The sequence below is a fragment of the Aspergillus melleus genome (assembly GCF_016097325.1).
Source record: "Aspergillus melleus strain CBS 546.65 chromosome Unknown contig1, whole genome shotgun sequence".
In the NCBI taxonomy this organism is placed as follows: domain Eukaryota; kingdom Fungi; phylum Ascomycota; class Eurotiomycetes; order Eurotiales; family Aspergillaceae; genus Aspergillus; species Aspergillus melleus.
The window spans coordinates 4,179,076-4,205,326 of NW_025763370.1; the positions used below are offsets into that span (position 1 = coordinate 4,179,076).

General features: G+C 51.5%; 9 protein-coding genes across 9 annotated transcripts; 4 read left to right on the plus strand and 5 right to left on the minus strand.

Annotated features, from left to right (window-relative positions):
* Positions 1–1,900: 1,900 nt before the first annotated feature.
* MTR10 (nuclear import receptor MTR10) lies at positions 1,901–5,350 on the minus strand (the record flags this gene model as incomplete). The annotated part of the gene is made up of 8 exons (XM_046083132.1): positions 1,901–1,989; positions 2,047–2,577; positions 2,632–3,057; positions 3,123–4,403; positions 4,475–4,565; positions 4,683–4,955; positions 5,011–5,103; positions 5,219–5,350. The coding sequence occupies 8 exons, from the start codon at positions 5,348–5,350 to the stop codon at positions 1,901–1,903; spliced, it is 2,916 nt and encodes a 971-aa protein (XP_045939089.1).
* A 527-nt stretch (positions 5,351–5,877) lies between these two features.
* Positions 5,878–6,290, plus strand: LDX57_001488 (small nuclear ribonucleoprotein E; the record flags this gene model as incomplete). The annotated part of the gene is made up of 3 exons (XM_046083133.1): positions 5,878–6,018; positions 6,077–6,167; positions 6,238–6,290. 3 exons carry the CDS (start codon positions 5,878–5,880, stop codon positions 6,288–6,290), a joined length of 285 nt encoding a protein of 94 aa, XP_045939090.1.
* Positions 6,291–6,522: 232 nt separating this feature from the next.
* On the minus strand, positions 6,523–7,380 carry LDX57_001489 (5-formyltetrahydrofolate cyclo-ligase; the record flags this gene model as incomplete). The annotated part of the gene is made up of 3 exons (XM_046083134.1): positions 6,523–6,644; positions 6,725–7,231; positions 7,287–7,380. 3 exons carry the CDS (start codon positions 7,378–7,380, stop codon positions 6,523–6,525), a joined length of 723 nt encoding a protein of 240 aa, XP_045939091.1.
* Positions 7,381–7,643: 263 nt separating this feature from the next.
* ROT1 (Reversal of tor2 lethality) lies at positions 7,644–8,541 on the plus strand (the record flags this gene model as incomplete). Its single annotated transcript, XM_046083135.1, has 4 exons — positions 7,644–7,757; positions 7,815–7,929; positions 8,012–8,190; positions 8,242–8,541. The coding sequence occupies 4 exons, from the start codon at positions 7,644–7,646 to the stop codon at positions 8,539–8,541; spliced, it is 708 nt and encodes a 235-aa protein (XP_045939092.1).
* Positions 8,542–8,936: 395 nt separating this feature from the next.
* LDX57_001491 (uncharacterized protein) lies at positions 8,937–9,546 on the minus strand (the record flags this gene model as incomplete). The annotated part of the gene is made up of 2 exons (XM_046083136.1): positions 8,937–9,342; positions 9,404–9,546. 2 exons carry the CDS (start codon positions 9,544–9,546, stop codon positions 8,937–8,939), a joined length of 549 nt encoding a protein of 182 aa, XP_045939093.1.
* A 416-nt stretch (positions 9,547–9,962) lies between these two features.
* Positions 9,963–14,309, plus strand: LDX57_001492 (putative non-repetitive nucleoporin; the record flags this gene model as incomplete). Its single annotated transcript, XM_046083137.1, has 5 exons — positions 9,963–10,248; positions 10,323–12,788; positions 12,847–12,935; positions 13,008–13,637; positions 13,692–14,309. 5 exons carry the CDS (start codon positions 9,963–9,965, stop codon positions 14,307–14,309), a joined length of 4,089 nt encoding a protein of 1,362 aa, XP_045939094.1.
* Positions 14,310–16,313: 2,004 nt separating this feature from the next.
* Positions 16,314–17,557, minus strand: LDX57_001493 (TauD/TfdA dioxygenase family protein; the record flags this gene model as incomplete). Its single annotated transcript, XM_046083138.1, has 3 exons — positions 16,314–16,426; positions 16,482–16,816; positions 16,875–17,557. 3 exons carry the CDS (start codon positions 17,555–17,557, stop codon positions 16,314–16,316), a joined length of 1,131 nt encoding a protein of 376 aa, XP_045939095.1.
* Positions 17,558–21,790: 4,233 nt separating this feature from the next.
* LDX57_001494 (EXPERA domain-containing protein) lies at positions 21,791–22,669 on the plus strand (the record flags this gene model as incomplete). The annotated part of the gene is made up of 4 exons (XM_046083139.1): positions 21,791–21,890; positions 21,991–22,185; positions 22,335–22,487; positions 22,590–22,669. 4 exons carry the CDS (start codon positions 21,791–21,793, stop codon positions 22,667–22,669), a joined length of 528 nt encoding a protein of 175 aa, XP_045939096.1.
* A 615-nt stretch (positions 22,670–23,284) lies between these two features.
* Positions 23,285–24,606, minus strand: ddiA (putative DNA damage-inducible v-SNARE binding protein Ddi1; the record flags this gene model as incomplete). Its single annotated transcript, XM_046083140.1, has 2 exons — positions 23,285–23,994; positions 24,057–24,606. The coding sequence occupies 2 exons, from the start codon at positions 24,604–24,606 to the stop codon at positions 23,285–23,287; spliced, it is 1,260 nt and encodes a 419-aa protein (XP_045939097.1).
* Between the last annotated feature and the right edge of the window lie 1,645 nt (positions 24,607–26,251).

Below are 26,251 nucleotides of genomic sequence, written 5' to 3' on the forward strand. Positions count from 1 at the left end.
GGCCGACATGTCCGTCAGTTCTCACTCATAAGCACCTATTAGTTACCAAGATCGGGTAACTCGACGCCCCCAAAATGTAACCCTATCCGTGCCACCAGGGCAGGGCTCATGATCAGGGCCCCTTCCAGAACGACCATCCCCTATGGTGTACACCAATGATAGGTATCATAAAAAGGCCCTCTCACCTCAGGCAACTGCATGCCGAACCAAACGCCTTCACTGACCCTGTGTCCGAGTCGACCGTTCAGCCCATACAGAGAGCTTAGTCCCGGCTGAGACGATCGATCCGTTACGATCCAGCCGGGTCCTTGTGGCGTGGTCACACGAGCAGAGAACGCATCGAGGGTCCTAAGCATGCAGGGATACCGGCTAAGAGAAAAACTCTGACGAGCTAAGAGCTCTTGGACTCTGGGCTGAGGGCTTGGGATTTCTTCCGTGTAATTACCTGGTCTTCTAGAAGGTTTCGAAGGATTATGTGGCAATAGGAGCGGACGTATAGTAGGTCTGCGTGATGCACGAAGCTGGAGAACCGGCGCTGATTGGTAGGGAGGTGGTTTGACTGGTGGGTAGGTAGGTACGAAAATAGCCAAGTTGGGATGGATGGTCATTCATGGCGGTTCCTCTTTCATGAATTGGGTATGAAGTACTCCGTAGTCAAGTGCATCTCATCGGTGCCATGGTCTCTATGCTCATTCGGAGCTTACGGACATACTAGAAGCTATTTCATGGCTTTGAACCTGTGTATAAGACCTGGAACCGATTTACATGTTTATTCACGCTCATCTAGAAAGCCATGCACTCTCGAACCCAAGCACCCTGCGTTACAAATCCACTCTGGTGCATAGCCCATCAGCATACCTTAGTCTGGTCTGATGTTAAAAATTCCATCATCGATCAAAAAATCATTGGATAGGCCAAATGCCCCCACAGGACGGAGAGAACGCTGCCCTAAAGCAATCCTGCATATCATATCCAGGAGCCATGCTGTTCCAGAATTTCCATAATACAAGGATCTACTAACGACTGGTATACGTACAAAGGAATGCATTCATTAGGAACCTATTTAGCTTGATGGACATAGGGATTGTGCAAGCTTAAATGCCTCTGCTTAACATCTGCAATTTATCTCAAAATAGGTTAGACAGGACAAAATATACATCCGTCCGAGCAACGTCTAAAATGCTACAGGCCCCCACACTGAAGTTAGTGAAAAGGAGCTTTCGTTATCATGATGACGGAGGTATGCATCTAATGACTTATCATAATCTTGTAAATGAACGGATTGGAAGACGAGCTGCTTAGTTGTGCCTCGGGAGGTAAACAAACGCGAAATGCTTGGCATATTGCAACCTCAAGGCATCGAGAAACCTTCGCATCAAGAATTGAAAATTCATTCGCAAAGACTCTGCCCTACTCTAACTATCAGGAACATAGAACAGTAAAGGTCATTGATTATAAATCCACTCTAAGATCCCTAACTAAATAAAAATACTTTATTACAAGCGTCCTCCAGGCTATCGACCATGTCAACAAAGCCCCTGGGTGACTGAAGATATGCATCTCCCATGCAAGGCTATTTTCCGTCTTCTTTCAAATACCCGCACGCAAGATCGTATACAGGGGGGGTGTAAGGCTGTGCGAGTGGGATGTGTCTTTTTCTTCTTTTTCGGTGGGGAGAAATATTGATGATTTTTGGAATTTGAAACATCTGCCTTTTTAGAAAAAGCGCATCACGCTTTCAGTAGTGCTTTCTCGCCCTGAATTCTGATGACGTGCCGCTAAGATAGTTGATACCTGTGGGCGTGTCGTCGTAAGCTTGATAATGGGGGTTCCCAACTTCTCAAGCTGAACGGTTGCAGCCAGTCCCTTCTTCCCTTTGTCTCGTTTCCTTTCGCTCCTTTTATCCGCTGAACCGGAATCGGGTGGCCTCCAGGCGACCCAAACCCTCTCTGGGGGCCACATTCCTCCGTCGGTACGAATTGGTGAAGTCTGGGGTAGTTCGGTTAGCAACCATCGCACCAGTATCATCCTCGAAGGCTAACATACCTTGTAGCAGAACGCGAATCTTTCGAAGTTCACCCGATTGCACCTTATCAGATATACCCTTCAGCAACCGCTCCGCCTCGTTGGGCTTCATTGTGCCGGGCGGGAGCATCTGTAGGGTCGACTGTAACCAGAGTCCAGCTTCCTGAGGCATCAATTCGAACAGCGACATCATCACGCCAGATGCATCAGGGAAACAATCTCCTGGGAAAGAGAACATCATTCCCGTTATGATACGCTCAGCCAGAGCCTGACCCTGAGACGCGATCAATTGCTTGACTGCCTCGCGAACCTCCGGGGGATTCGTGTAAGGATCGCCGTTGGAACTGGTGAACTCGGATATCGCGGGCCTCTCGAACGCAAAGCTGAAGAGATCATGGTAGTAGTGCAAGATAGCCATGAGCGGATCCACCTGCTGCAGGGTAAGACCGCTGAGAGCTGCGGTAAAGATCGGAACAGAAAGAGGCGACGAGATACATTCCTTCGGGTAGTAGCGAACGGCATCCGACGAGAGCCGGTAGAAGTCCTCGATCACTAACGGTTTGTTAACACATTTGCCGCACGACGTCCGAGAAAAAAAAGGCTTACCATCGGGAAGGTTCTCCGGCGGAAGGTCGTTGAGAGTGCGGAGGAAGGCAGTGGCCTGCTGTTCGTAGAATCGGAAGACCGCGTTGCTTGTTGCGGGATCAACGAACTCAGCTCCCTCCGAAAACTCGCGGACAACGGCATCGGTGGCCCACAAGAAGCACCCTTCGCGCGACGCCTGGAATCCATTGGCAAGACTATCGGCGAGCGTAGGGAGAAGAGGAGTCATGGCAGTTCGGTAAGAGATGATCATATTTCTCCAGCAACGGCACACACGTTCCAAGATCGGGGTTGATTCGGTAAAGTTCAAGGCAATAGTTGTCATGATTGGGAGGATCTCGCCACAGTATTTGACGGCCGGATTCTCCTCTCCTCGAGAAACGTAGGGGTTGACGACCAACACAAAGATCGTTATGAGCTGAAGGTGATCTGTGATACCGTTAGTAATTTGATCTATGGTACCTGGAGGAACCAGGCGAGAATAAGAAACGTACCAGCCACGGCACGCTGGCCTTGCTCGTCCTTGGCATTGTTGGCCAGGGCCATGATGCGGTTCATGATGGGGTCGCAGAACAACTTCATGGTTTCGTAAATCTTGTCGATGGGCTGTACGGCAACGACAGCGGCCACACCCTCGGTCACTTCCTCTTGGCTGGCCGGCTTCAGTTTATCGAGCACCGACTCATAGAATGAATGGAGTTGTGCGATGTGGCCACCCAAGAGCTTCTGGCAATCGGTTCCAAGGAATTTGAATGCTAAAGCCGAAGCCTGGACGACTTCAGAGGAGCTGTGCTGGAAACCGGAAATAACGTAGTTGAGCTGCGCCTCGAGCGTTTCCGGGTGTTGCGCAGTCCATTCCGTGTAGCGTGCAAGCGCCATGATAGCCTGGAATCGAACCTTCTCCTGGTTGGGAATCTGCACGATCAAGGGAATGACCTGAGTCAGGACGGTGTTCTCCTCCGGATCGACCATGCGACCCATTGCGCGCAAGCTGAATAGCGGTGCTTCGAGTTCCTGCCAGTTGGGCACGTGGTCGTCGCTGGCCTGAGAAGCATATTTGGAAACCCACTGCTGGATCAACTGGTATGCCTTCGTCAAACACTCGCTGACCCCGATGACGGCGCAGCAGTCCTTCAGCACGTCACCCATCGAATGGCGGAAATGGCGGAATTTTTCTTCCTGCTCACGGTCGCCACCGAAAAGATCGACTTCCCCGTCGTCTGGGCGAGGGTATTCCAGGTGCTTCACCATGATATCCACCAATTGGGAGAAGACGTCGCTAAAGCACACCCGTGCATCCGTGTATCGCTCCAATGTGACGTACTGCTTCAACTCGTACCAGAAAACGAAGGTAAGGGAAACGGCGTCACGATCCCAGTCCCGAGCGCAGCATTCCAGGACCGCCTCCACCAAGCCTCGAAATTCGGTCGGCAGGCGAGCGGCCAATACCACCCAGGCTTCACCAGCCTCAGCGAACAGTCTCGTGATCCCTCTAAATGCATCCGTGTCCTCGGTTTCGGCGAATTCGGCAATCTTCGGGCGGAGTGTCATAAGGCGTGGGTACAGGGCCTGGATAATGGGCAGCGATTCATCAACTTCGCGGGTGTCACGGTACAGCGTGCACATGCTATCAACGGCGGATTCGAAAGAGACATCATTGTCTAGCCCCTTGAGAACAATGTCCAACAAGGGAGACTCCACAATCTTTGCAGCGGGGATTTCACGCATCCAAGACGTGATGCAGTCCAGAAGACGCGGGTTGGTAGATGCGGTTGCTAAAGTAGAGCGCGTCAATTAGCACGACATGGCCGTTGAGAGTAGGGATATACCAGAGAGGGTTACGTACGAGATGACTGCGCGTACTGTATTAATAGGTGCATCACTTGCTCCGCATTGTCCTCCAAAAGCTCCTTGGTCCGAGTGAGGAGATCCTCTTCCTAATTCAAGCCAGATGATTAGACTCCGAGATTCCAGTCGCGTTCCATGCAGTAGAAGTCGATCGCACAGACGAATGAAGGGTTCCTGTAGAACGTTGGGATGATTGCCGAACATACACTCAAATTGATCTTGCGACCTTCCGTCACTTCTTCAGGGAGAATTTTCAAAAATTCTAACACGCAGTCACCGGCGCTGCTCCCCAGTGCGGAGCCCACCGAGGCAAGAACATCCTTCCATTCAAGCATCTGAATGGCGAGGCTGGCCAAACATACACAGAGCTGCGTTTGTATGGGGCGGGGACCTGACGCAAAAGCCACGAGCAAATTCATTACCGAGTCTCGCAATGCCACTACCGATTCTGCGGGTAACTGATCCAAATCGAACATGATCTAGTGTCGTCAGCATCCTGGTATTGCCGTGTCCTGGAGGGCGACAGCGCCTCACCTTTCCTTTCAACGTAGTCGCCGCGAACAGTTTGGCTTCGACAGGAACATCAGGGGACTGCAAAAGCTCGTGCGTAATGGTCCATGCCTCTATCTAAATGCAGCAAAGGGATCATGATTAGCTGTAGTCAATCAATCGATAAAGAAAGAAGCAGATGGCCGGTCGAAAAAAGAGAGAGAGGGGTCATTCGGAGGGGAAGAGAACGGACCGATTTCTGGAACTTCTCCAGGAACTCGTGAGCATGTGTCTTTTCGGATCGTGAAACATTTCCTTGCATCGTAGCGACGGCAGCCAGAACAGGGCCAAAGGCCTGTCCGGCGGAACCCTCCTTACTGGCCATAGTCGTGGAGTGGAGGAGGGGAGGGGGGTTGTTTTGTTTAGTAGAGAAAGGAACGGGGAAGATGAGGGGTTGATTAGCCAGGCCAAGAGGCTCAACACCTATAGGATACAGTCATGAACCACCATGCAACAAGCACCTGAAAAAAGGAGAGAAAGGAGAAGCGCGACGGAGTTGCAAGAAAGCGTTGTGGGGAGGAGGAAGAAGATGGGGGGAAAGGGCAAGAGCGAGAGAGAGGGGGAAATGAAGAGGTGGTGGAGTTGGAGTCACAAGGAGAAGGAAGTGGGATGCGAGTGACGGCCGGCAAAAGGGAAAAGTTGGTGAGCCGCGCTTTTGGCTGCGGCTGCGACAAAGTCGAGCTCTCTCGGCCTTCACCTTTTCCCTTCCCTCATTCCTTTCTCGCCCGACCCACGACACCACACCTTCTCCTGTTGCCGCGACCGACGGACCATTACTATCGCAATAGTCTTTAGTCTTTTCTGCTTATCCTTTTTATTTAATTCCCCTTTTCCGCCCGTCGATTACGCACCATGACCGGTCGAGGCGGTGGAGCTGCTCGCAAGACGCTGCTTGCGCCGATTCACTTCATCTTCAAGCTTCTCCAGCAACGAGCCACGGTGTCGGTCTGGCTATATGAGCAGCTGGCTTTCCGGATAGAGGGGAAGATTCGGGTAGGGGCACTTCTGTATTTCTTCGACGCGCGAACATCCTGCTGACTGCATGGTTTAGGGATTCGACGAGTTCATGAACCTGGTCATTGACGACGCCGTGGAGGTCCGATTGCCAACAAAGACGGAGGAGGAGAAGCGGAGACCTTTGGGTATGGACTTTCTGATGTTGCTGGCACATGGGGATTTTCTGCGATGCTAACGGAGGGACCGCGATACTAGGCCAAATCCTGCTCAAGGGTGACAATGTGTCACTGATCCAAGCCGTCCAGTGATCGTAACGAGGGACCAACATTAAATACCAAAAAGACCGAAAATGGAAGAAAAAGCAAAAACAACAATTCAATTCATTTTTTCGCTTGTGTCACGACCAACAACTACACCTGTCTTTTAATCGAGAGAGCTATCTACGCGTTACCGGTGGGAGGGAAACAATTATATGCACATCTACTACGTACACGAGTCTTGTCATGCGAGGATATGGTATTCTGTTCGGTTTTTCTTCGATCAGCCCTGGCGGTAGGCGCACCGGTCATTGCCCACGATGAGGACATCTACTAGCCAGTCGTGACTTGCCACGGGGATTTCTTCGGTCGCGGACATCATTTGCTCCTTGAGAGAGAGGGCAACTGAACGAGATTTAGCTGTGATCATACTCGATTGGGTAGGGTTTGATGTTTAAGGGATAGGAGGGTCTTTATTTTCTTACCGAGTAGAGGCATCTTTGGCGTCGTGGTCTTGCTCTCAGCTTCTTTCAAATACCTAGTCAAAAAATGATCATAATATCCTTTCCCATGGCCTAGACGCCGGAATCCTGCATCGAACGCCATTCCGGGCATTACGATCAGGTCCAGCCCGTACTCGCCCTCCGACGCCCGTGAGACTGCGGGGGAGATGCCAATTCCTCCGAGGCAGTTCCTCTTCGTAGCTACTTGCTCTTTGGCGAGCGACGGGATCCCCCATCGGTCGGGAGCCAGAGACGTGAACTCATCCATCGACTCTAGAGCTAACATGTCCATTACGGAAGTCTTCTGTTGCGTCGCCGGCGACTCCAGGGTGTGGATGTAAGGCACAAACACCTCTTTGCCCGCTGCCAGCGCATCTTGCACGATGGCCGTGGTGGACAGCTCCCCCGTCGGCATGGAGAGATAGACTCCTATGCGCCGCGCAGTCCGGTACTCCTCCAGCGAGAACAGTTTACTGGTGGCAGCTCTGGCTATGGCGTGTCAGCTTGTTCTTCACCTAGTCCCAGGCGAGGTGCTTTGGCTGACATTGATGAGCGATGGAATCCGCGGGGATGGTCTGCAGGACATCGCGGATTCGCTTGCGAAGGTCTTTTTTGGCCGCTTGAAGACCTGCCATCATGTTGACTGCCGGGATGCGAAAGCGGTAAAGATTGAAGATGTGATCACCGTTCAGAGATGAACAGTGGAGGAAGGAGAGGAGAGGAAGACTGGATCGAGGCGGGCTTGGCGCATTGCTGGGCGATCGACATTGTTTGTATGCAACTTGCATACTCCACCGGCCAGGGCAGGCCTTCTTTGCGCCCTTGATGCCGCCTCGCCCTTAATTTCCTCATGTTCTTCGTGCCCATTCTGCTTCATCTCTAGCCAGACTGACCTTCCACCATGATCGTGGGGTTCTTGTATCTCGGTTTACTGGCAACGACTGTCAATGCCGCCAATGTCGCCGATCTAGTCGGCACTTGGACTACAAAGTCCCGCACCGTTGAGACAGGTCCAGTACGCTGTACCTTTGGGGATGGGCAAAATGTGGGCTCTCACTAATGCATTGGACAGGGCTTCTACGATCCCGTTAACGACAAGCTGATTGAGCCGGATCTACCGGGCATCTCGTACTCCTTCACAGCCGACGGCCACTATGAAGAGGCGTACTATCGCGCCCTTGCTAACCGTTAGTGCCTCGAATCTACACCCTGATAATTTTGTTGTCCCTCATCGGCACATGCTGACGCGCGTGGATTGAACCATTACAGCCACCGACCCTTCCTGTCCCAAAGGGATCATGCAATGGCAGCATGGCACGTTTACCATGAGTAGCGATGGTGTCCTAGAACTGTCACCGATCGAGAAAGACGGACGCCAGCTCGAGTCAGACCCTTGCTCGTCGTCCCTGGGAACATACACAAGATACAACCAGACCGAACGGTTCAATGTACATGCTTCCCAGCCCTGTTGTTTGTTGTCGACGCTGACACCACCCCAGTCCTTCAAGGTTTCTATCGATCCTTACCACAATGTTCAACGTCTTGACTTGCACTATTTCGATGACTCGCCCATGCACCCGATGTACCTCGCCTACCGGCCTCCACAGATGCTCCCCTCGGGCTCCCTGGAGTCAGTCACGAAGAATGGAAAGCGCAAACGCGATGTCGGCAGCCAGACCGAGTCGGTTTTCCGGATGACGAACTTGATTAAACGCGAGGACCTTGTCGACCCCGATCGGTGGCTGTGGCTGGGGGTTCTCATGACTGCTCTTGGCGGGATCACCGTGTTTTATTCCTGAATTGCTTCACACAGTACTGTACGAATCTGGGCGCATCTAGAAGGCTAGTCAGAGACATTTTGCGATTGGGAGCCGTAGAAAAGGAGGGCGCATATCGGGAGGGTTTACATACAACCTTGGCGCTGAAAGGGTTTTTTTTAGTTGTAATCTCAACGCGCCTGTCTGGCGCGATACATCGTCTTCTTGTGTTGACTCTAGTTTCATTTTGCATTTCAATGGATATAATAAGGCAAGATTGTGGCGGTTGGGCCGTCTGTCATTTCCCATTATGAAAGCCTTTTGAGCTTGATTCGTCCTCGTAGTATGGCTAGATGCGGAGTGGATATCAATTGACAATAGTACAAGTGGATAATATACAGTTTTCTTTCGTTCTTTTCTTGGGGGAAACATGCTGCTTAAGCAGAAGCAACAAGTTCTTTGGCGATCTTGGCAACCTCCGACTTCTCAGCCGGTTTACCATCCAAGGCACCACCAGGAGCGAAGAGCGACTTCAGCACCAGGCCAACATTCGCCTTGTTGCCTCCCTCCTGCTGCTTGGAGATCTCCTGCGAGACGATTTGCTTCACATCGTCCAGGCTCATGGTCTCGACCTGGCTGGCATACTCCTCGAGAATGGCGACCTGCTTGTCCTCATTCTCCTGCAGGTCGGGTCGCTCGGCTTCGGCAAATTGCTTCGAGGCCTCCTTCGCATTGGCGGCGCGCTTGCGAATCAGCGACAAGAGCTGCAGGTCGGTTTGAATGGGCGACGGGCTTTTGACCGAATTGTTGGTTTCGGAGATCAGGGCGCGTAGAACGTTCAACCTGGAAATCTTGGGATTAATAACCACTGAATACCGATCAGAGTAGAAGAAATTCCCCGTACCTATCTTTGTCCTTGGCTCGCATGGCAACCTTGAGATCGGTGCGGATCTTGCCCATCAACGGCGGCGAGGCCGGGCTGGCGGTGGAGTTCCATCGCAGGGGGCGGAGGTTGACCCGGGGGGTGAATCGTAGAGGACGGAACATTGTGACGAAAAAATTGCGCAAATGGATTTAGAACAATGGTTAGGATCGGCAAAGTGCTTTCAGAGGAAAATAGAGTAAACAAGAGAAACGATGACTTCCGGGCGGAGAGCAAAAGCGAAAGGCGGCGAGCAGCTCGAACTGCCGGGTCCGTGCACAATTTTGTTTCTCTGTCGGTCACTCTTCCTGTGTTTCTTCCTCTTGCTCTCTTGCTTCCAACCCTTCAATCCGACCTTGCGATTCTTCCCTCTCTACCTCCTCTCTCTTCCTTTCACTCGATTTTTCCTCCGATTCCTTCTCTTTCCGCTCCCCCCTCGATCCCTGCGCCGAAGCAATTTCGTCGACTACGCCCCGGGGAGCGCGACTATTTCCCTCAACCCGCCCCCCCAAAGGCCTGCATCGGGCTGTCAGACCGCATCATGTCTTATCCCAATTTACCCCCGACGGCCACGCCACCACGGAGGCCACTTCCTGGCGCATACTTTCAGACTCCGGCTCCAGCGCCCAACCCCGTGTCAAAACCGCCAGCTGCTGCTCCCCCGGCCGGTGCAGCGGTACCAGCGCCCGCCTCGCTTCCCAAATTTCCTCCGGCGGCATCCAAGTCGAAAAGTCAGACATTGAGAACCGAGGAGCGGGGCGCGCGGACGGTCAATGATACTCTGCTGCAGGAGGCTCGCTACCCGGACTTGGACAACTATCTCTCGCGTAAGTTAATGGCCCTTCCCTCGTGTTGTCGGGTGGAAATGCCCGGAGGTCCCTTGCTAATGCTCACCATGTAGAGGGATTCTCGTCCGACTATGACATGCCCGTGTCGCCGTCATGGTACCCTTTCCAGAAAGTGAAGATGTACAATATTCCTGATCAAATCTTCGATCAGTATAATCGTGCCCAGGTTTCGACGAGCATGGGTCTCTTCGCCGAGCTGAATCACGCGTGGGTTGCCATTGACAACGCTCTCTACATTTGGGACTATACGCATCCCAACCCTCAATTGGTGGGATTCGAGGACCAGCCAAACAGCATCAATTCCGTGCGCCTCGCGAAACCTCGCCCCGGCGTGTTCCTGCCCTCGATCACCCACCTGCTGGTCATCTCCACAACGGTTGACATCATCCTACTCGGAATGGGCTGCGAAACAACAGCCGCTGGGGCGCGGCAAGTAACATTATACCAGACCGGTATGTCAGTGTCGATCCGTGGCCTAGATGTTGACGTGATCACCTCTTCCGACGCGACGGGTCGTATCTTCTTTGGTGGTTCTTCCAGTGACGATGTCTACGAGCTTGTCTATCAGCAAGAAGAGAAATGGTTCAAGGGCCGGTGCTCCAAGGTGTGCCACACTAGCTCGCGCCTGTCGACAATTACCCAATCGCTCAGCTTTACGGCGCAACCGTTCGAAAGAGTAGGGCAGATGGAGGTCGATGACAGCAGGAATTTGCTTTACACCTTGTCGACACTGTCCACAATCCGAGTCTTCCACATGAAACCCGACGGTACCCTTGCGCTAGCCATCACCAAGCAGGCGAGCGACATCTATGCCAATATCGGACATATCATCCCTACAAATGACACGGTTCATGCTCGGGTACGCATCGTCTCCATCAGCCCCATTCCTGCGGCCGAGGCGTCGAGATACCACCTTATGGCAACTACCGCCACCGGATACCGTATCTACCTTAGTGCCACTGCATCATTCAACTGGACCTCAGATCCCTCGAGTTCTCTAGCCCCCACGAGCATGCAGGCGCATCACGTCAAAACCCCTCCCATCAACCCGGCCCTTATAGCCGAACAAGGTCAGGCTATGCCAGGCCAGCCCCGTTCCACGACATCTATCGCGTCAAAGCAGTCTATTTACTCCCTCGATCCGACTCGATTTGCTGCTCGGTTCCCGCCGGGTTATTTCTTCTGCATCACGTGCAAGGATTCGGTTTTGAAAACCGACACGCTTTTCATTTCGTCCCCTGATTCAGGGCGTGTGGCTCGTTCGCAAGAGAATGTGATCCCCGAGAAGGCCGCGGAGACGGCAACTTGGCTGAGGCTTGGTAGCAGCGCGGAGGACATCGGTATCTGTTCACCGCCTCCCGTGGCGTCGAACACCCCTGGGGGCTTCAGCAATGAGCTTGCCGTCCAGTTCGAAAACCAGGCAGCGGAGATTGCCATCCTGACGAACACCGGCATTCATATCATTCGCCGACGGCGTCTCGTGGACATCTTCGCGGCATTGGCGCGTACTGGCGGCGGCGAGGAGGGCCTGGATGGTGAGGTCAAGAGCTTCATCCGCACATACGGCCGTAGTGAGACTCTCGCGACTGCCTTAGCGGTGGCATGTGGTCAAGGAGTGGAAGTGTCGACGGACTCGCGATTGACCCAGGTCACTGACCCGGACGTTCTGGAGTTCGCGCGCAAGGTATTTATTGAGTACGGCGGAAGACCGACGATGAACGAAAACGTCGTTGCGGACAGCTCGACGCCCGCGATCGACACCGTTGTGCTCTCCCCCCGACATGCCGGTATCGCTCTCTACATCTCCCGACTTCTGCGCTCCATTTGGAAGAAGGAAATTGTCAAGGTGGCCAGTACGCCCAATGGGGCGCAGAGCGTCTCTCCCTCGGTTGCTCCGGCGAAGCTGCAAAGCGTCCAGCGAGACCTCGCGGCTCTGCAGGAGTTCTTCACTGCGAACAAGAGCTTCATTGAAGGATTGAGTGGCCCGGAGGCTCTGACCCGTGTGTCGACGAAACAGGAGGAAACTGCGTTGCAGGCGGAACACAGGGCTCTGCACTCTCTCGTTCAACTTGTGTCGCACACCATCGAGGGCATTTCTTTCGTGCTGGTTCTCTTCGATGAGCGTGTGGACGAGATCGTTGCGCCATTGCCCGCTGAGTCGAAACAACGTTTCATCACCCTCACGTTCGAGGAGCTTTTCAGCACCGGCAAGGGCCACGAAATCGCGAAGGAATTGGTCAAGGGGATTGTGAACAGAAATATCGCCAAGGGTTCGAACGTTGAAACAGTGGCGGACGCCCTCCGACGGCGGTGCGGCAGCTTCTGCAGCGCCGAAGATGTGGTCATCTTCAAGGCTCAGGAGTGTTTGAAGCGGGCTACCGAGGCTGGCTCGAACTCGGAATTCGGCCGCAACCTGCTGAATGAGAGTTTGCATACTTTCCAGCAGGTTTCCGAGAGCCTGCCTATGGACTATCTTGTTTCCGCGGTGGAAAGTTACATTGCGAATCAATTCTTTGCAGGTACGGAATTTTTCGTGTCATGAACAATACAATCTGTGGAGACTAACCGCGTGAACAGGCGCAATTCAACTAGCTCTCAATGTGGCCCAAAGCTCGGATAAGGGCAACGCCGCATTGACGTGGATTGCAGATGGACGTCCGGAAGAGGTACGATACATCATTATTCGAAACTTCCTTTTCCCTCTGTACGTTCATGAAGCTAACTTCCCCCCCCCCTAGGATTCCCGCAAGGACTACTTCTATTACCGGAAGCAGTGCTATGAACTTATCTTCAAGGCCATTCTTGCCGTTGACTATCTTGCGGCTCAAGATGCCGGAATGATCGACGGCCAATTGACCACCATTGCCAAGCGCCAAAATGAAGCCTACGGAGTCATCACAAAATCTACCGATGAAATGTTCTTGACGAGCCTGTACGACTGGTACCTCGAGAAGGGCTGGAGCGATCGTCTACTGCAGACCGACACTCCCCTTGTCGTGACGTATCTGGAGCGCAAGTCGACCGACGATCTTTCCCACGCTGATTTGCTTTGGAAATACTACGCTCAGTCGCAACGATTCTTTGACGCGGCTCAGGTGCAATACAACCTCGCTCAAAGTGCTTTTACGCTCCCCCTTAGCCGCAGAATCGAGTATCTGGGTCGGGCCAGAGCCAATGCCTCGATCTTCACGCCAGACGTGGGACGACAACAACGACAGCGACTTCTGCGCGAAATTTCCAACCTAATTGACGTTGCAAACATCCAGGACGATCTCCTGCAGCGTCTCCGGGATGATAGGCGGATTGAGGCGGATCGCCGAGAGGAGGTCATCCGTGATGTTGACGGTGCGATCATGGATATCAGCACAGTAAGTTCTATGCTGTCGACACATTTCCAGTCAATCATACTGATCCACCTTTAGCTATTCAACCAATACGCCGACCCCGCTAGCTACTACGACATCTGCCTACAGATCTTCTACGCCGCCGACTACCGCGACCCTGCCAACATCAAAATCACCTGGCAGCACCTCCTCCAAAACTTGCACGACGAAGTCGCCGAGAGGGGCGAGATCCCTCCCTTCGAAGCCGTTGCCGAAAAGGTCCGCAACCTCGGCGGCCGTCTCCGCATGTCCGAAGTCGTCTTCCCCATCTCCATCATCCTCCCCCTGCTGGAACGCTACTCCCTCGAGCACCAGCGCGGTGTCGCCCCGGCCACCTGGATCGTCGACCTCTTCCTCGACCTGGGTGTGGCGCACGAGGCCCTCTACGCTGTCCTCGAATCCATGTTCTACATTGACGAAGCCCCCTTCCACGGTTCCAACCGTAAATACATCGCAAAGGACCTGTTGTACGTCATTGACCACTGGTTCCGGGATACCGTGCGTCTCGGAGGCGCTGTCTTCGGCAGCGATGTTATTGCCGAGCGGATCTGCGAAACGCTCCTTCTCCTCCTCCAAACGAGTGCCATTCCTCCGGATCAGTTGCAACAAGCGCAAGACCTGCGGCGGAAGATCGAGGAAATCCTGCGATATGAATGAGTTGGACCGTATTAACTTGGTTTAAGTTTGCATATGTTGTTTCTTATTAGCATTGGGGGACTTTGGGTCGGAGGAAACCAGCATTTATTTCTGAAGGACGAGCATCTGTTTCCGCGATGGAAAAAGAAATCGAAACAAGGATCAGGATGAGGACGAGACCGAAGACGGCATCATCGGAAGAAGACACGAAGTAAAATATCATCTTTTATCTCTTTTCTTATCTGTTACTACTACCATTGCTGCTTTTACGTATGTACTATTTGGCGTCTTGAGTTGTTCGTCTTTTTTTTTGTAATATCTTGTTTGTTGTTTGTTTAGACGGAATGCCAAGGCTTTTCTTTCTTTCTTTCTTCTCTTTTTTTCTCTTGATCGGTCGGTCCTTTCATGATTTTGTCTTGCCTGGTTTCGCACGGGGGATTTAAGATACTTTACGGAGTATGTAGATCGATTTAATATACCTTTCTATTTATACATGGAAAAGCCAATGGTGCAATAATCCACAATCTCGACGTATATATTTTCTTTGTTTACAAATCACCGGGATGATTTTATCTTGTATGTTGGTTATATATACGAGTTCATGCATGTGTCGGCTTCATCAAACAGCCCGATATATATCTGTAGAAATTCCGATTATCGGCACACCGTCCCCCGAGTAGACAGACCAAAAGGCTCAGCTGGCTGAAAGTCAAGTCCCTGCAGCGAACTGATTGATATGTCTACAATATCTATAAAATTTGATAGATCAGCGATTCGTGTCTCTTTTCACAAGCCAAGAACTCTATACATTCCGAGAAACAGAGGCTGAATGGGCCATTGACTGAGACAATCATCAGACAGAAGCATCAGCTTGCTGTGGCTTGAATATGGCTCAGCTGAACTCACACCATACTAAACAGACTCGACCTATATTTAGTGAAAAGCGGTCAGATTAGAGTTGGTTACGGACAGGAAGGAAAGATCCAGTTGATCAGGTGTCCAGCTCAGCCCAGCCAGGAATAAGCGAGTACTCTATCAGCTGAAGGCCCTAAATGCTGTGGCTTGACTTGGGCGTTGACTGTCTACAGTAAGATGTATGTTGGACCTAGTATTATTAGAATTGTGGGATCTAGGCTAGTCGACAGATAAAGTTTCCGTACGTTCTACAGCTTCTGCTCTAACGGAGGTACCGAAATCTATGTTTCATCTCATCATAGATTAAGTGTAATAAATAAGTAAATAGTAAAGATGGCACCACACTTGACCAACACAGTAGGTTCATGTAGGGCAGGCACAGAAAGAAAAGAGAGCACCAGGAGATGAAAATGTAAAAGGCGAGCCTGGAAAACAAAAACACACAAACAAACAGTCAAACAAAAACCGAATTAGCAAGTCTATTAGCGAAACCAAAAAAAGTCAACAAGGCAAGGTACGAGTATGAAGTGATCTACCGTATTGGATAAATCAAAATAAACCCACCCGAAGCCAACCAAAAACAAAATGAGGATGTGAATCCAACCGTTCTATGTACCAACCGTGCCAAGGTATCAATCAAACCAAACGAAGCAATCAATCAATCAAGCAAGTAATAAAAGCAAATAAATGGAAAGCAGCCAAGCAGAAATGACGGTCCCGGGTCCCTGGAAATGGAATGATGGCGATCCAAATGGAAACAAAAACGCCCGCGTGCCGATCCGACATGTCATATCCATGAATGCAAGGTATGAGTGAAGAAGGAAATCTGAGCCGCGTGTCAAATATTGCTTTTAATCCCCGAGGATGGAAGCCGTTCGACAAATTGGATGTGGCATATGCAAAAAAAAAATAAAATAAAATAAAAAAAAATAAAAAAAAATAAAAGAAAAAAAAAGAAAAAAACAGGAAAAAACAGGAAAAAACAAATTAAGTAAGAATATTGAAAAAGGGAAAAACTCCGTGAATGACGCTTGCTTGATCAAAACCGGGCGAAATGAATTTGAATCAGAACGGAGGCGGATCGTGAAGAGTAGACTGGTCTGAACCAATCTATTCAAATTGGTCGTAAACCGGAACCGGCTTCTCGCCTAGCGCAGTGAGGCGGAAAATGTGGCGGAGTTTGGCGCCGTAGTCATCGTCCAGATAATCGACGATGGCGGAGTCTAGAACGGTCAGCTTTTCGGTCAGCTCTTTGGGAGAGATTGAATTAAGACATACGGAGAGTGGAGCGGTTGTCGAAGATGACAATTGTCTTGGGTTGCCATCTCACGCGAGCCTGGAAGTCATGGCCGGTGACCATGTGCTGCATGAGGAAGTCGACGAGCCACCGCTGTTCAGACTCCTTGAGGCCGTGGATCCGGGTGATGAATTCACCGTTGATGAAAATGCACTTCTCGCCGGTAACGGGGTGGACACGAATGAGAGGATGGGTGGTGTCAACGGGGTCTTTGCGCACCAGACCTCCTGTTGAGCGAGCGTGGTTGATCATTTTCGCGGATGAGTGGGTCACGCGCAGAGTGTCGAGCCATGACGTGAGAGTGGGAGAGAGACGCCTGGATTGACCGTTAGCTTCAATATTGGCTGGAGAAGACCGTATCTGCGGAAACTTACTTGTAGGCCATATCAGTCGCAGCGAAGACGGTATCACCTCCAACTTCAGGACCCTCCAAAAGACCCAGCATGACATAGCCAGGAGGCTGGATCTCGTAGCTGACGTCCTGATGCCAAAGGGTCGTCGTGGTGCGCTGTTCCAGGAAACGCGAGATCTCTTCACGGTTACCATCCCGGTGGATGATGTGGAAGCCAGGGTGATCGCGCACAGTGCCAGAAACGGGCTGGTAGTTGGGCTTGCCAAAGTGGCGCATAAAGGCCTCCTGGGCGTCCGGTCCGGCATCAATGAGATCTTGTTCGGGGAATGCGACAACCTTGCGCTCCGCAACCAGCAGGGCCAGTTCGTCCTTAGCGGCGTCTGTGAGTTGACTCAATTGCACACCTTCAACAATGCTGCCCATGCGCGGCTGAATCTCAGTCACTTTGGCGTCAGGGCCCAACAAATTGCGCTTAGACTTATCCTTGACACGCAGGGCGGGATCCTCGTAGGTGAAAGGCGTCAACGGGTCAAACCAGATCTTGTCCCATGTCGGTAGGTATTCGGGGTATCTGGTGCGCGCTTGGGTCTGCTTGTTGACATCGACATAAGGGATGTTGATGTCATAGCTGATTGGTTCCTCCTCCTTGTGCGCATTGACAGGCTGGGCCTTCTTCGGCCGCAAGACGGGGGCAGATGATGGCATTTTGCTTTGTGATAGAGGTGGTGGGTTTTGACCAAGCCGAAGTTGACAAAGGAAGAGCAAATGGACAAAGAGATGTTTAGTTCTAAGGAAACAAAGTAGAAATCGAGGGCAGAGCAAGATTTAGAAGATTGGATGAAGATGAAAAGGAAGAAGAAAAAAAGCTACTTAGATGAGGCAGACGAGGAGTATAAATAAGGATGAAGACGGCCTCCACTACTCCGTCATCGCATTGATGCGATCAATAAATAAAACCCCAACAAATAAATAAAATAAAATAGGTAGGACTTGTTTGAGGCAGGAATCCTAGGCGAGTGGATGATAGACATGGCGGCACCAATAGACTGGCACCAAACGGGGACTTCGCTAGAATAGGACTATCCCTTTCATCTCCGGTGCGGCGAACTCGCGCTGGGGATGCGCCAAACTATTCATGGCAGACAAAAACGTTTTCTCGATGTCATTACGACAGGGGGTGAGAATCGGTCTTTGGACGGCTTTCGACAGGTTAGAGCATCGTAAGGATTTAGGGATATGGTGTATGGGAGGGGCGCCGGCAGCTCCGCGGGCCACTCAGAGACGAGATTGACCGATGGGATTTGGTTCCAAAAGGGTGAAAGAGAAGAGAACCGACAGTCAGGATCGGTAGGCGAAGAGAGACGTAGCGGAGAGAAAAAAAAATTTTTTAAAATTAAAAATAAAAATGACCTGAATCAAAAACAAAAAATAAAAATTCGAGAAAGGGAAAAGAGAAGCGGTCAAGCAAGAAAAAAAAAGGGCCCAATGTACCGATATCCACCTAGATATAGCTCCCGCACCAAGGGGAAAACACTCCCCAAGACAAAGCGGAAGAAGGAACGGGAGGGAGGTGGACTTGAGTCCTCAGTAGACCGAGTTCCTCTGCCTCATGGCGAGCAAGATATCCCTAGAACCAAACCAAACAAGCCGTGGGCACAGTCTTCTTCCTGCTCCCGGCGTGATCCGGCGGATTGGCTCATCGGCCGTCGCGATGTATTCCATTTGTTTCTGGTGCGGTTTCACCGCTCAATCTGGCGCAACCCGGACGAACGATAAGAAGCCGAGCGAGTGTAAGAGACCAGGGAAGTGGAGCCCATGCACCATGCACGTTGGTCCAATATCGTTAACCTTGAGTCTGTTTCGAACCGGGTAATAGGTCCATGTTGGATCGCGGAAGATGAGAGTTGCAGTAGTCGCCCGACAGCTGCAGCCATCAGTAGCCCTGCTATCTTGCATCGTCCGTCCTTGCATCAGGCGATGAGTACCGTAGGAAGGCGTCAAAAACTCCCGGGTTCCAGGCCTGATTTCTTTTTGGATCATGCTTGTCCTACTGCAATTGTACGTCGACTATTTTTGCGTTATGTAACCTGCAATCCAATAATCGAAGAGCATTGCAGCGCCTGGTCTTGCCTCCGGCTGGTGGACTGATCGATTGTCGACAATGCGAATGCATGTCGTACAACATTGGCAGAAATCTGTTTGTCTCTTTTCCGTTTTCACTGTCCAACAAGATAATTGTAGCGTTTTTGTTTTTTGTGTTCTTTTTTTAACCTCCCCAAGACAGTTTGCTCTCCGCCCTCGGGAATGATATCCCTGTTTTACCGTATGCTCGATCACGATAGACTCATTCGACAAGGATCCCAACCAATGTGCCTCTTCGGGGTAGACACCTAAAACAAGGGGGGACCAAGGGGGTCACCACGGCCCTTCCTCGATATACCATCCATGGGTTTTCTTGAGAATTTGGCTCGTGTCAAAAGATACGAACGTCGGTGTGAAAAAAAAAGTCTACTCCGTAAAGTCGCACACATGGATGTCTCTTTCCTAGCGGGCTTCCACTCAAGCAACATCCCTATGCAACAGCCAATTCGCCCCAAGAGCGGAGCGGCCAAAAGGGTAGCGGCTGCGATTGCTTGCAAGCCAAGACTCTGGTGACGTTCATAATCATTTCGGAAAAGCGGCCCAAAGCCCGTTTATCAGGGTACCCCACAGAGGTACATTAGCGTTCCAAGGGCTTTAGTAGATGACCCCAGAAGGAATATGGAATGTTTCCACGGCCGTTTCGAAGGCCCATCGAAGCCTCGAACGAAGCCACTTGGAAGAATTGGTCCGATGATGTACAATGATGCTCCCAGCGACCCGGTCAAACTGCAGCCTGCATATCCAGGCCCACCGAGTAGGTAAATCAAGAAGGGGTAGAAGAAAAAAGAAGAGAAAAAAAAAGACGAGGAAAAAAAAGGGGCCCAGAAGCCCTCCAGCAGGACTGGACTGGAGGAGTCGAATTGCAGCTACGACTGAAGGAATAAAAATTTCCGGCCTATTGACGGAAATTCTCTGTCAATTTGGCCACAATGCCACAAAGATTGGCAATAGCTTCGGGACAGTGTCTCGGGTGCCGTGTTGATTCACCTCCTATTGACGGGAGTACTATGTCACTGCATCACTGCATCACTGGGTTGTAAGTTGTAAAGCCTCTTCCTGTCTGTAAGATTTTTTTTCATTTTTTGAACTTTTTTTTTGACTTTTGGGCGTCACGTCAAGTTCTTTGGTGGATTTTCATTCTTTTACGAAATCGATTCCCTGTCTTGGCCAAAGGATTCGCAAGATTGGCACCCAGCTGGTAACGGCAGTGGCTGGCAGCTTACTCCGTACCGACGGAAGAGCTATTGGGTCGGGGAGGCTCGTAAATCGGCACTACGCTGTAGCCTGTAGCAGCGGTCAAGTTTGGCCCCAAACAAACGCTCCGGGGAAAGGACCATCCAAGGTACCCATCGGGAGCGAGACCGCGAGTCGTGTTATTCCGGGTTGACTAAAGGGAAGCAGGAGACCAGTCCCATCGATGCGCGCTATGTGATAGATTAATGACGGTGGTTCGGTAATAGTCTGGCGCTAGTATGCAATCTTCCCGTGGCTTGTCGCAGTGGATTCCAAAGACAACCGGCCCAAATTATTAGATTGGGAAAAGAAAGTGACAAGCCGACAGGAAGTCCCGCGCATCCCGTACTTTTGAATCACACCTGATACACCGATTGTTATGCATATGGTGAGATCAATGATTCCCGTACTCGCTTTATCAACCTCCGAAAGATTGAATGGGTGGAGAGTTGGCGGATTGGATACGAAGTACGGAGTAGATAGATAAGAAGATTGAGTACGGAGAGATATTTGCTTTTGCTCCTTGCAGTAATCTGGATATTCCTGGAGAAAAACGGAGTTGGTTTATTTCCCAGACCGGGAAAGAGGCTGGTGGTCCACCATAGGGAAGGGGGAGGGGGGGTGGAGCAGATCAGCCCCAGGAGGCTGTCATCATTAGTCAATTGGAGGGGAGAAAGGAGGGGGCAAAATTTTTATTCTTGCCCGTGATTTCTTCTTGCACCACAAACTTCCAGCGACAAGGTCAAGGGGGGGAACAGGCAGAGTTGCGGTGAGGGGGACCCAAAATCGGGCAGGATCTCAGGCTGAGCATGTAAGACGGTGTGGGTGTGTACGGTGTAGTTACCCGGTCGGCAAGAAACGTTCGCTACAAGCAACGTTCGGACTGGCAGGTATGATATAATGAGGGTGACGATCTGACGATGCTAATAATCCCAAAGATTCCGGCATGGGCAGATCGAAGGATAGTATGATGCAAGATCGATGAGAACGAGAAGCTTGATAAGCCTTGAAGAGGAAAAAGCAACGAAAGGGATTAGCATTGCTTCTGGCAGCCCTGAGCCTTGGTTCACACTAAGGCTAAACTTACCCGACTCGCGGAGTCCGTCCCAGAGTTCCACCACGCAGCTAAGCTTAAGCTATCTTTAGGGGGAGACGAGGACTGGCCTTGCAGCTCCGAGGGCGAAAGTCTGAAAGGACCAGAAAAAAAGCAAACATGCTGTCTCCTCCCTCCCCTAGCTTTCCAGCATCTTGGGTCTGGCGGAGATTTCCGAGATTCTTGTCGGATTGTTCCCTTTGCTTTTTCTTTCTCGGGTGATGTCAGGCCATCGAGGCGGAAGGAAGCTGAATTGGCTTCTGCGATGGCGTCGTGGATGTTTGCTTCCCAGTCACCTGACCGCGTGATTGCATTGTTTGTTGTTTGTCACGTTGCCTGCCGATCGTCTTCCCGCTTTCTCTCCACATTCCTGTCTCTCTCATTCCCTCCCACCTTCAGCATTTAAATAATTATTTCCATTGGGCTCAAGTTTGACAAGATCTACCCAAGTCAAGTTACACACCGTCACCATGGGCTCCCCAAAGGCCTCGACCACTCTCTCTCTGTGGAATCGTAAACGCGATCTGTTCTACTTCATCTTCTTCGCTATCCATATTCCCATCGTCTTTTGTGAGTCGAGACCTGGTTCTATACCAACCACCCCGCTCAACCTATGATCTGAATGCTATCTGTATGCGAAGTCTTAACTAACTACCCATCTACCCATCAGTGGTCGACACTGTGCACCTGCAGCCGTCCTTCCTGACCTTCAACTTCTCCTACGATGTCCGCGACTTTTACTTCCGCAACTACCAGGACAAGTTCTTCACGGAGACCCCGCCCGCCTGGTTCCAGTTCTTCTCGTACATGGAACTCTACTACCACGGACCCTTGAGCATCTGGGCCGTCTGGGCGCTGTGGAAAGGTACGGCAACCTGCGCATATCCTAGTCATATTTCTCTTGTTTTGGCCTCGGTCACCAGCCGTTGACAAGATAAATGGCATGATGGAATGCAATTTACGTGGCATCGCTAGATGATCCGGATCACTAACGCATCGCATGATCCACTGTAGATGACCCCATGATCCCTGTCCACCTCCTCGCGTTCGGAATCCAGTCCTTTGTCACCACCATCGTCTGCCTCATTGAGATGTGGGGCTGGACTGATCGCACCGTCAGCCAGAAGCAGCAGCTGTCCATGTTGTATACCCCGTATGCAGCGCTTGGTAGGTTACCATTCCCCTCTGTCGCCGTCTCGCCATCCCTACCCGTTTGCCCTTTGTTTTGTCGGAGTGATGCGCTAACAACATGTTTCTGTGTGTCTGTAGGCGGTTTCATCGCATTGGATATGATATTCAGACTGCGGCGACAGATCCTGTCAAAGTCGAAACGTGACAAACGCGAGTAACTTGTCTCCCTATCTGCGGTTCGTTGTGGATTATCTTTTGGCCCTGATGAGGTACATATACATGATGTTGGTTGGATTTACGATGTCATGTCACTATTTGGTCTACGTATTTAGAGATACCTATATTTCTCGGACAATTGGCCATTGATTATCATTTCTCAAATTTTGGGTTTGTGGAATACTCGTACTTGTAGGCATTTGGTCTAGATCGAGCATAAGATCTACTTTTTCAAAAATGATAGCACATTGCATTGGACGGATCGACGTGAAACCCGAATATGGCTAAAACCAAACGCCACAGGCAGAAATAATATATAAGGAAATATACACGCCATGTAAACGCCTCTAATAATGCAGGTGACCGAAAACCAAGGGTAGCCTAATAAGCTAGCTAATGACTTAGCTCCGTAAGTCCCTTTTAGTTGAGGATGCAATCAGCCAACGGCCTCGGCACGGGAAAGTGAAGCATGCCGTAACCAAACAGCAAATTGCTGTCTTTCTTTCTTTACTGCGCCTCGTCGATCAAAATCAAGGGTTGAGAGTTTCGTCATACGTCACTAAGAGCTCGGATACATAGGTACAAAGCCGCCCGGGTGGGGAAGGGGAAGGAGGGAATCAGATCAGGAATCCAATGGCACCGTCTAGGTCGCCGTTGGCGGCATCCAATGCGCGCGTCGCTTCTTCCCGTGTGAATCCTAGCTCGGTGATCTTCGCGATGGAGTCCTGCGGCCAGCGAGATGATTGCCCCGCGGCTGGGCGGATGTTGATGCCGGGATTTGACGAGGAGGCGGCGGCTGAGGATGATGGGCCAGCAGCAGCGCCACTGGAGCCTTGACCTCCACCGGCTTGATGCGTGACGGCCCCTGTGCGAGCGCCGACTTCGGCGCCGTCGGGACCTCTGATCAACGGCTCGTCCTCGAATTCTTCCTGTAGATGTTTCGGAATGTCGGCTTCTCCCAGGAAAGGGACCGCCTGATCTTGGATGACAAGAGCGCCTCTCTTGAGGTCGATGCACGCCTGGTGGCGCTTCAACATGTCCAAACCCAGAAGCAGGTCGATGTGCTTGCCTTCCATGACGGTGAAGGAGCAGGGGAGAAACATGCTACCGATTTTGATTTGGGCGGAGTGTACTCGACCGAGGATAGTTGCCGTCCCGACACCCTTGGCAATTCCTCCGTATCGCTGGTCCACCAACCGCATGATGTTGCACGCAGTTGCACACTCGGGAGACATGATGGTCACCTGAGCTCCTGAGTCGACAAAGGCGTTCAGCCGGTGACCGTTGACTTCGACGGGAATGTACAGCATGTTGACGCGGCCAAACGCTACGGGATGCTCGGTTAGCTCGAGGGGCCATCTCCTTTGTTCGAAAAGCGGACCAACTCACATTCAGGATGATGTTCCATCGCGTTATGGAGGTTCTCCGTCACCGCGTTTTGTCGAATGATCTCCTCGATTTCCTTTTGGTTCTCGGGATTAAAGGGGTCCGCATTCAGCATTGCGATCCGTGCTTCCTTCTCCGCCTCCCTTTGAGCCTCCCACCTTTTTTGTCCGAGCCAGATTTCACGGAAACGCTGTGGATCCTGGGCAGCATCTGCCAATTCTGGGTTCTGGCGTCGGACAGTCTCGCGCACGCGCGGATCACCGAGGATATGGAGGCGGATGGTCTCCGGGTCGGGGGTCATCGCCTGTCGCCGCTGGAGATTCTGCTGGGCCGCTGCGGAGGATGGAGCGCTGGGACCCCCGACCGTGCGGGCAGGTGCTTGGGGGGTCCTGAGTGTTACATGGACACCAAGCATGTCTCCTTCGCCAATCCCAACTTGTTCAAGGGTGCGTGCATCGTCGCTGAGCAGCTGGTTGTTGTAAACGAGGCGCTGATCGGTGGGGGAAATAGACGTTTCGCTCTCGACGATGGCTTTGAGCAACTCGACCGTCATGTCCCCACCAACTTCGAGAGAGATGATGTCGGAGTCGGCCTGATCGGGGCGGATAACGCTCACGGTAATACGCCTAGTTGGTAGAAAAAAGGTGTCAGCTTCGGAGGATGACAATGCTGACCCATTGCGCCGCTCACTTACATCGTGTTTTCACGGTAGGTGCGGGGATGATTTCAACTCGAAACCAAAGAAGCCAAGAGGGTGAGAAAAATAACAGAAAGCGAGAACGGATAGCGATGGAGGTTTAGTATACACGGGACAGGATCGATGGGAAATTCGAGATGGTGAACAATGAGAGGATGTGCAGATTGTTGTTCCTAAGTTTTGAACAGCGAGCGAGGAGGCCGGGAGGAGAGGCAGGATTAGAAATAGATCGGGCAAAGAAGGAGAGGCGACAGAGGGGTGAGAAGGACAGAGAGGGATAACCGAGGAGACAGGAGTAAAGATGGCAGGAGAGAAAGGAGAACGACGACGAGGAGGAGAGAAGACGAAGATGAAGCGTGAAGTTAGTTCGGACCAGAGCGAAGCGTGCGGGCGGAGCCAAAGGTAAGGTGTGACGTCCGTTTAGGTACCCGCATTCGTCATCGCATGAGTAGTACCGGACGGATTTGGGGGTTAGCGGGATGGTTTATATTTAGTCGAATGGCATGTCCCTTGGGAGATGGTCTACCGTAGGAGGAATCCGGCGCATCCTGTGGAGGATTGTTGATTGTTGATTGTTGATTCCAAGTGGCCATCTTCTAGAATCATCGTCGTTCTGCCGGGGTCTAGATTGCCGGATGACTCAGCCTTTCTTATCGATAACCCGCGGATCCTCCTCCTTCTCTTTCTCTTCTCCTTCATTTCTCTGGATCATTGATCAGAGTCGTTGTACTGGGTGACTCGGTCCCATTTAATCAACGCATCCTGGCTAACCACAATCATCGCGCACTGCTTTAGTCTCGGCGATCTCCGGCCCGTTTAGGCAGTCGGCCAAGCTCCCTCCTCAAGCCGCAACGACCAGTTCGTGCGGGCAGCTCGTCCAAAAGAGCTAGTTACAGCTCGCTACGGTCGGGGCGAGCAGCTTCCGGGAACTAAAGCAGCACAAAAGTACATCGTTACATACAACCGAGCCGATTGTTCTGCGGTTTTTGCCTTGCCATTCTGTCCGTTGCTTCAGAGGTACATTTGGAGATGCTTTTCCCGTCCGCCGTCGCTGATTTCCGGTTTTGTTGGAAAAGAACACCCCGGGCTATATTAGCGCTATTAAGCGTTTCAGTCATGGCCCATGGCCCAATGTCAACAATCTTTTCCCCTCCTCTTCCCCCCTTCGTTATCCGCTCGAAATAGGAATGCTGGGACTGACTCGTCGTGGATGGGCGCTACCCAACACTAGCTCCCTCTTCCCTCCACCCACAATCGTACCCAAGTCTGCCACTAACCCGCAGCCTCAACCCAGCGTATCCCATTGGACTTTCGTGGCCCATATTCGACCGGGGTCCGGTCCAGGGCGTCTTTAGTGCTTAGAGGAGGGTGGATTGTTGTTTGGACGCTTGACTCGCATCCAAGTCGGGTCACATGGGGCGTCAGGATTGTCGAGTCTGTATAAATGTAGTCATTTTCTGTAGGTCGAAGTGGCTGCGGAAATCTCCTCCTACTAATCAAG